This window comes from Papaver somniferum, chromosome 6 (assembly GCF_003573695.1).
Source record: "Papaver somniferum cultivar HN1 chromosome 6, ASM357369v1, whole genome shotgun sequence".
NCBI classification, from domain to species: domain Eukaryota; kingdom Viridiplantae; phylum Streptophyta; class Magnoliopsida; order Ranunculales; family Papaveraceae; genus Papaver; species Papaver somniferum.
In genome coordinates, this window is record NC_039363.1 from 18,377,148 (window position 1) to 18,386,089 (window position 8,942).

The 8,942-nt window shown below is 37.8% G+C and overlaps 1 protein-coding gene across 1 annotated transcript; it reads right to left on the minus strand.

Annotated features, from left to right (window-relative positions):
- Nucleotides 1–453: 453 nt before the first annotated feature.
- LOC113287096 (systemin receptor SR160-like) lies at nt 454–4,197 on the minus strand. The gene has a single exon (XM_026535767.1). The coding sequence runs from the start codon at nt 4,040–4,042 to the stop codon at nt 644–646; it is 3,399 nt and encodes a 1,132-aa protein (XP_026391552.1). The 5' UTR covers nt 4,043–4,197; the 3' UTR covers nt 454–643.
- Between the last annotated feature and the right edge of the window lie 4,745 nt (nt 4,198–8,942).

Sequence of the window (8,942 nt, forward strand, 5' to 3'; positions counted from 1 at the left end):
ATTTAGTTGTCATAATCAAAATGATTATAATTAACACAATCTAAAACTAGTTTAGTAAAACCCTAAATGAGTACAAAAATGTTCAAAGAAAATTAGATCCACAGAACCCTATCATTTCGGTTTCTGATAGGTAAATAAGCCAAATTAAAAAAAATGAAAATAACATTTTTCAAAAAACAGAGGGAATATTGTTTTATACACGTTACTTTCTTTATCAAAGAAGGAATCCTTTGACTACATAAAACCATCAATTTTTTGTATCTTAGGTTGAGGTATAATCAAAAAAGGGAGATTATAGATAACAAGGAAATAAAGCAAAGTTTTTAGATTATTTTATAGGGGGTGTCCAAAAAAGAGAAAAAAAGTGGTCACAATCAATTGATGTCAGGAAAACTGATGGAACCCCCATTTAAGGATTTCTATGTTATGAAATGATTTTTGGAGGAACATAAATTTTTTAAATAATAACCATCTTATATTATCTTCTTATATGTACACCAAACAAAAAAAGAAGAAGAAACATCCTTCCTTCTACGTATGTATAAAATGACAGAGATTTTAAAACAAAGATGAGATATATTACATACAAGAAGACAACAAAATCATGGGGGGTTTTCTGAAAATTGTGGAAGAACCGCTTGCTTCAGTGCTTGGTGTTTAGTTCTTGACCTTCTTTTATAGTCATTTCAACCATTTCAATGGTATGAAAACTTCCGTCTTGATCAATCGTACTGACCGAAGAATCGATGCTTGAACCCGCTTGGATTTCTTTAAACATTGCCATGACTTGAATCATTGTAGGCCGCCGCCACGGTCGATCATCTAAACAAGCGCAGGCAACTTTAAGATGTTGTAATAGCTCAATCTCTAATGTCGGGTCTTCTTTCATGAGTTCCGGATCAAAAACATCGGTTATTTTGAGTTTCGCGTGTTGCTTCACCCATCCGACTAGATTGTTGTCGCCAAAATCTGCTGAATCTGTTGGTTGTTTACCGGTAAGTAATTCGAGGAGGACTACACCGTAACTGTAAACATCCCCTTTTGCCGAACATCTGAAACTCTGGTAGTATTCTGGCGGAACGTAACCTGGTGTACCGGCAAGAGTGCTTACACTGAGATGGGTATCCATTGCACTCATTAGCCTCGCCATTCCGAAATCTGAAACTCTAGCTTCTAAATTTTCGTCTAGAAGAACATTGCTCGATTTCATGTCTCTGTGGATAATATGAGGAACGCACATATGGTGCAGGAAAGCTAGACCTTTTGCTGCTCCAACTGCAATTCTTCTTCTTGCAGGCCATTTAAGCTTGATACCGCCTTTCTTTCGATCATGTAAAACGTCTTCTAAACTGCCAAATCTCATGTACTCGTAGACTAATAGCCGTTCTTCTCCAACCTTACAGTAACCCAATAAAGGAACAAGATTTCGATGCTTAACTTTACCAATTGTTTCCATCTCAGCTGTGAATTCCCTGTCGCCTTGCCCACTAATCTGAATTAGTTTCTTCACGGCGACAATGCTGCCATCCTTGAGCTGAGCTTTATAAACATCCCCAAAACCACCTGAGCCAATTAAACTGTCATTGTGGAAGCCGTTTGTAGCATCAAGAAGATCAGCAAACGTAAGCTTCCGGAGAGGTCTGTCGAAGGTAGACAGGTTGATACTCAGAGCTTCACGAGCACTCGTCAGTTTCCAATTGGTATGCGCGGTACCAGAATGTGATCGGCTGTCGATGTAAATATCCAAGGCCGCTTCTTTCTTCTTCTGCCGCTTATTTCTCTCCACTATAACAATAATCACTCCGAAGATGCAGAACAGTGAAAACAATAAGCCCATAGCAACACTCCCAGCTAAAGAAGCTTGTCTTCGGTGAGATTTCGGATGCAAAGAAGCTGACGAATTCGAAGCTGAATCTCCACAAGGAGGAAGAGGATAACCGCAGAGACCATCGTTATTTTGGTACCGGTAAGGAGGAAATGTTGCTAGCTGACCTCCTTCAGGAATCAACCCAGAAAGCCTGTTGTTTGAAAGATCAATCTCAGCCAACAGACTAAGACCGGACAACGCACCCGGAATCGGACCTTCCAACTGATTGAAAGAAAGATCAAGAATGCCAACATTTTTCAAGTTCCCGAAATGATTTGGAATTGCACCGGTGAGATTATTATGCCCCAAATTCAGAACAGACAGATAATACATATCTCCAAGCTCTTTAGGAATGCTATTCTCCAATTTATTGTAAGAGAGATCAAGAAAAATCATCGAGCCATTGTTGTTAAATGTGTACTGAGTATTACCCATATAAACTCTAGTGAAATTGCACTGACGTCTCGTCGGAACTCTGTCCAAGCCCTCCGGTCGAATCCCAGCGAATTCAAGAAGACTACCAGCTCCATGACAACCAGGACTACCATCATTCTTCAAATAAACATATCGTTTCCCTGCAACCAAACCACCAGCAATGTTCCCAGCTTGCTTCGACAGAGTAGCAGGAATGCTACCACTCAACGAATTACTATTAAGATCCAACCAAATCAAACTCCGACAATCTCCGAGCTCCGCCGGAATTACACCCGAAAATGAATTGTTCCCTAGCTTGAGAATTGCTAGCTTATTAAGCGTACCAATCCACGGCGGAATCTCTCCGCTTAACAAATTACTCGATAACGAAATCCAATTCAAATTAGTACAATTACTTAAACCAGATGGAATACCTCCTGTAAGCCCATTATTATCAAGAATCAAATTCTCGAGTGTTTTGATGTTCTCAAGTTCAGTCGGAATCTCACCGGTTAACTGATTCAACCACATTATCAAATCCCGAAGCTGAGATAATGAACCGAAACTTGAAGGTATAGTTCCAGTAAGATAATTTGAACTAAGATCAAGTGTAATCAGTTTAGAACACTTGCTCAAGCTCGACGGCACAGTCCCTGTAAACATATTGTTCTGAAGATACAATTCTTTCAAATTACTTTCTTTATAATCATCACATAGTCCCGGTGGAATCAACCCAGAAAGATTATTTGCACTTAAATCAAGCATCTCCAAATTTGTAAGCTTTGATATAGAATCATGAACTTCACCATCAAAATAATTGTAAGATAAGACCAGTTTCTTCAATTTAGCCATCTGAATCAGAGTATTTGAAGGGAACTCACCGGAGAAGCTGTTGTTGGAGAGATTAATCTGTTCTAATGAAGTACAAGAAGCTAAACCAGCAGGTAAAGAACCAACTAATTGATTAAAAGAAAGATCAATCTCCATCAAAGTAGTACAAGAATCAGTAATCTCCAGAGGAATTTCTCCTGAAAACTCGTTATAAGAAAGATTCAGGTAGCTTAACGATTTAAACCCAGTGAAGTATCTGCCAATATCTCCAGAAAATTTGTTTGCAGAAAGATCAAGGTGGTTTAAAATAGCCTGATGACTCAAAGATGGGATTTTTCCAGTGAAATTATTTGAAGAAAGATCAAGTTTTTGTAAACTTGGTGGTAATTTCAACCCAGAATAGCCCTTATTTCCTCCTCCACCCAATGAATTTCTTGATAAATTAAGAGAAACCAAATTTGAACAAGAACTCAGAGATGAAATATCTGAGACAGAACCAGTTAATCTATTTCCAGATAGATCCAACTCTTGAAGCTTCTCACTGCAGGAACTTGATGATGATGAAGAAGAAGAAGAGAGATTTCCAGTGAGGTTAGAAAATCTAAGAGACAATTTCTCTAGAGATTCTAAACTCATTAGAAATGAAGAAACAAACTTGAAATCCAAATTCAAATTAACAAAACTAAGATCTAACCCAGAAACAGAGTCTTTATTATTATTACAAGAAACACCAGTGAAGTAACAAGGATCTTGGTTCTGTACCCAGTTTTGCAATACACTCGGATTTATTAACTTACTTTTAAAAGCAAGTAATTTCTCAACATCTTTAGAAAAGCCAACTCCATTAATAGATGATGAAGATGAATCAACTTTTCCTATACTATACAAAAACAACAAGCCTGTAATGAAGAAAAAACAATACTTCTTCATCTTTCTTTTTTCTTTTAGCTGCAGAGTAGTAGAGATAGATTTCTAGGGTTTCATTTAGAGAGAGCTTTTTAGGGTTTCATAGAGACACAGACACAGAGTTTTAGAAGAGAGAAGAGAAAGAAACAGAGAAACAGAAACAGAGTTTCACAGAAGAAGAAGAGTAAAAAAAAGAAAAGGGGATGGAGAATTAGAGGATTATATATAGGGAAATGTAAGGCGGGACATAACAGCTGTTTGGTCACATGGTTTATGACCCACTTCAGTCCGTCCTCCGTCCGTCCGTCCCTGACTCCGGAGGGTGGTGGTGGTCATGGTGAAGTGAAGTCTGAACAATCATGTTACAGTGGTCCATATCTTTGGATGGACCTACTTACAGTAAAAATACACGTGGCGTGTTATGTTTCACAACTCACACGGTTGATTGTGGGACCTAATACTATTTCATCATGAATTATTTTTCTTTTTGTTTTTGTTTCTTGTTGACAAGCTTTTGGTTTACGGGGACAAGGTGAGACCGGCTGGGCTAAGAAGCTAGCTGTTGTGTGTTTAAAGTCTTTCATCATTGATTGTTGTGGTAAAAATGTTAAGTGAAAGGGGGTAATTTTGTGTTTCTATTTACCGTGTGAATTAGTAATTTCTTGGTGAAAAATCTATTTCCGCAACGTTAATTTTTTTTTTTTTTTTTTTTTTTAAGATGAAGTTTTATTATTAGTAAGCAGGAACTTCTCTAGGGTAACGAGTCCCCAGTGAGTCATTCGTGACAATTACATTAAGGAGTTCAGTAGACCTGTTAATGGAAGAATATCCGTTGGATATTCAGAATTCCGATATCCGACAAGTTAAGCACTATTGGATATTCGATATCCGATAATATCCTATAGGATATCAAAATCAGATATCGATTCCAATAGGCTAAGCTATCAGATATTTATCCGATAATAACCGGTTCTGAAAAAAAAAGTTAAAAGCGCTTTAAAACACGTTCATAACTGAAATTTAAGTTCAATTTTTCAAACATTTCATGTCGGATATCGGATATTTATATCGGATATCGGAGATTAGGGTAAATCACAAATAAATCATAAACATGGTTAGGGTAAATCACAAATAAATCCATATTCTATCGGATATCGGATATTTAACCAAACGGATAGAGCCTAATCCGATTCCGATAGGTTAAGGAAGAAATATCCGTATCCGATATCCAATATTCGATAAAACGGATAAACTCCTATAGGATCCCGAATACTCGGAAACGGATTCCGGATATCGGACATATATTGACAGGACTAGAATTCAGGGTGTGTGTGTTCCCATATGTTGGTTGAAGTGCTGTTGCTGATTCCATTTCCGTGCTGTAATTATTTTTTTGATGCAAAGTCTGCAAGTCCATCCGCCGCTTGGTTCGCTTCCTTGTATATGTGTGTTATCACATATGCCTGTAATCGTCGGAGATGTTGTTGTATTTCTTGTAGCATATTTTGAATGATCCACGGTGCCTCAGAGTGGTCTTTCGAGATAAGAGTTAACAGTGTTGTTGAGTCTGTTTCGAAGTGAATATTGTTCCATTCTTTGGTAGCTGCCATCCTTACAGCTAAGAGTAGTGCCCATGTTTCCGCCACGATTGCTGTGGTTTTTCCAAGAGGTGTTGCCATGGTCATAATCACTGCACCGTGTTCGTTTCTGCAAATCCATCCGGCTCCAGCCATCTCCGGCGCCCCTTGAGTGTTCAATTTGCTTGCTCCTTCAGTGTTGATTTTTAACCATTGGTGTTGTGGGGCATTCCGTTGTATCCAAACTGTTTTTGAATTCCTCCTCTGTTGTTGTTGTGGAGTATTCTGTGTGCATATATTATGTTGGGTTGCCCATCTGTATTCTTGGCTGAGGAGTAAGGATATATGGAATGTTTGCTTTAAGTGTTTGTACGATGTTGTTATATACCTTAGCATTTCTTGCTAGCCAGATATTCCACATCGTATAACAAGCCAGAGTGAAATCCTCCTTCCATGTGTGCATCTCCAATGGGGATGCTGTTGTACTTCGGCCCAAACTTTGATTTCCAGATGGTCTTCTGGTGTGATGTTGTTGCTGGGAAATGAGTGTGGGAAGTGGATGAGGCGGTAGAACAATGTTGTTGTAAACATTGTGTTGGTTTGCAGCACTGTTAGCATGTCTACACATTAGCTCCCAAGCCGCCCTCACTATTTTTGTTCGTGTAAAAATGATAATAACAATTTTTCATTTTAAACTGAAAATAAGCTAAAATGATGAAGCGATAATAACATTTCTGTTGAAAAAATATATGTTCAGATACCGCGAATCATGAGTTGCTCATATACTTACACCGACTATAATATGGTCCCATAATGAATAAATCCCAGTCTATGGTTCAAACAAGGTTGTAAAAGAAGTTATCAGTTAAACTCCTCATATGATTAAAGTGTAACTTTTGCTTGTTACTGATAAATTTCGGGCAAATTTGGTAACATGTGTAACAACCATTAAATTTTACCCCGCGATAACTTATATGATTACTGTTTTGTGTACAATGAAGTGATAAACACATAATAGAGTCCAACTTATGACGGTTTGCACGCATTAAAGCTTAACAGTAAGTGTGATAAGATCGGTCATTGGGTGAGCTTTATAAAGGGTCTAATGCATGTTAGACACGTAAAACAGAAAAAGGATTATGTCCAAGTGAATTAGTCCTTTAATATATCTTAGATAATTAGTAAAGTATAATAAAAATAAAGTCATTTTTGTTTTTAAAATATCACATTCATGCACACATGAAAATCTTTTTAGAACAGGCCAGAGAAAAGAAAATGGGAACCAAATTTCCAGACCAAAAGAAAAAAAGAAACATAGGAAAACAAATCAAAACAAAAATGATTATATATATATATCAAGATAGCGTTTAATTACCAAATCTAAAACTTTTATTCAAATGATTACGTCATATATTGGATCATCAATTGAAATATGATTATTTTATTTTTCTTTGATGTCTAGATTCATCATGAAAAACAAGATGATTTCAGGTATATTCATGTGGAAACATACATCAAGATTTTGTGAATTGTAGGGTCAAGGACTCCAAGGATATAGTTTGATTCATGGAATCATTCTAATTTCTTTTTAGGTACACGGCCCATTCTTTTTGTAGCAACAAAAAATGATGAAAATAAGCTAAAAATTACTTTAAAGTAGTACTCTATGGAATAAATTGCATCATATCCATCCATCCTAGCAGCAGCTACATCCTGATCTTTGGCGCACCACAGAGCATGCAAAATTCTGCTGGCAAATTCGGATCACCTGAGCAAACTCTCTAGGCCGGCTCCAACTTGCCGCATCTTTGACGGGTAATACCCGTCCAGTCATCCCTGGTCAGTAAAAACAACACATTTACTCCATTTTTCAAGTGAAGTGGCCAGTACAGATAAATGGCGTGGGTCCCACAGAAATAAACTCAAAATACCTGGGACCAGTGATTTGGTTGGTTTGTGTTTCCTACTGACAGTAAAAATCTAACAAGGTAGATTGATTCCACTGAGAAATTACAGCATGTATGGATTTTTGATGTGGAAGAAATGGATATTACGATTTATGGCAGGAGTTTTACAGGATATGGTTATCTTTGTTTCTTTTTGCCTGATGAGGATTTTCATGCACAAGGGTGTTTTCGTGATGTAAATACACTTGTTTTGTCGTTACAAGATCGGGACAAAAAAAAAAAAGAAGACATCAGGTGTTTGTTTCTCAAGGTGCCGATTTCATTATCCTTACCAAGATGTTCATAACTTCTTCACGTGTTTGATACGTTTACACCATGATATATATCTAGATGCTGCTTTCGTCATGGTTATAATTGTGAAAGATGGAGAAGCTTCGTAACGGCTTGTGCTCCATCCAGGGAATGATTCAATTCATCGCCATTCGGAGAAGCTCGGTATATTTATGGAACTCATTTCACCGCGTGGTTTTAAGTGAACCGTGAAAAATCAGAATTACCTTTGAGTCATACTACATTTGGACTGCGAATCAGGTCTAAACAAACAGCTCCCGGACTCCGAGCTTCAGTTAGCTAAAATCCATCTTGCGAGGTCGTTAAAATGGATAAAATATCCAGCAATTTTTTCGGCTTAAGTTCCGGCAGAAATTATCATGGCCATTAATAGAATAGTCCAGTCAACTGAGCTAGTAGGGTAGTAGGTTAAGTAGATCATTGACCGAAACTGTTACGTGGGGCCCATCCAATAGCTATGGGCACTGAATCTCGAGATTTCTGTACATGGTCACGTCACCAATGATGAGATGCCTATCTTTATAACCGTCCGATTACACGACTTTGCTATACCACGACTAATCTCCGCCGACAAAATCTCCTTGCTGTGTATGGGAGCTAAAAAGAAAGATTGTTGTAGGTTTGAAGCATCTTAGCGTGCACCACCTTTGGTGTGGATGCATTAATCATCAAGACACCGCACGTGTATTTACACGATCGAGCAATTATTAGCAGGAGATTAGGAACTCTGTGGGACCCAACATACTGGTTTTGAAGAATTCATTGTTTTTCTTTCCAAGGGAGTGCCGGACCGTTTTTCTACACGATCATGCATATTTTGCACTATCAATGTTAAATTGTTGCGTATTGCTCCGATACGATGCAGTCAGTATCGGAACCAGGATGATAAGTATAAATAGATAAAATTGTGATAGATTTTCTTATAAATGGCAAGCTAGAAGGATAAATGACTTCGAAAATCGTTTTATAAGCTTGGGAGCCAACTGGGCGCAAGGGCATCGGCTCCACCCCTACCATAGGGGTTACCCCTATAGCAGCTTGATATTTTTGACTTAGTTTGGGATGAATTGAAGGCTGGAGGCCATATTT

Coding starts and splice junctions, on each gene's coding strand:
- LOC113287096 (XM_026535767.1), bottom strand. CDS start 4,042: ATGAAGAAGTATTGTTTTTTCTTCATTACAGGCTTGTTGTTTTTGTAT.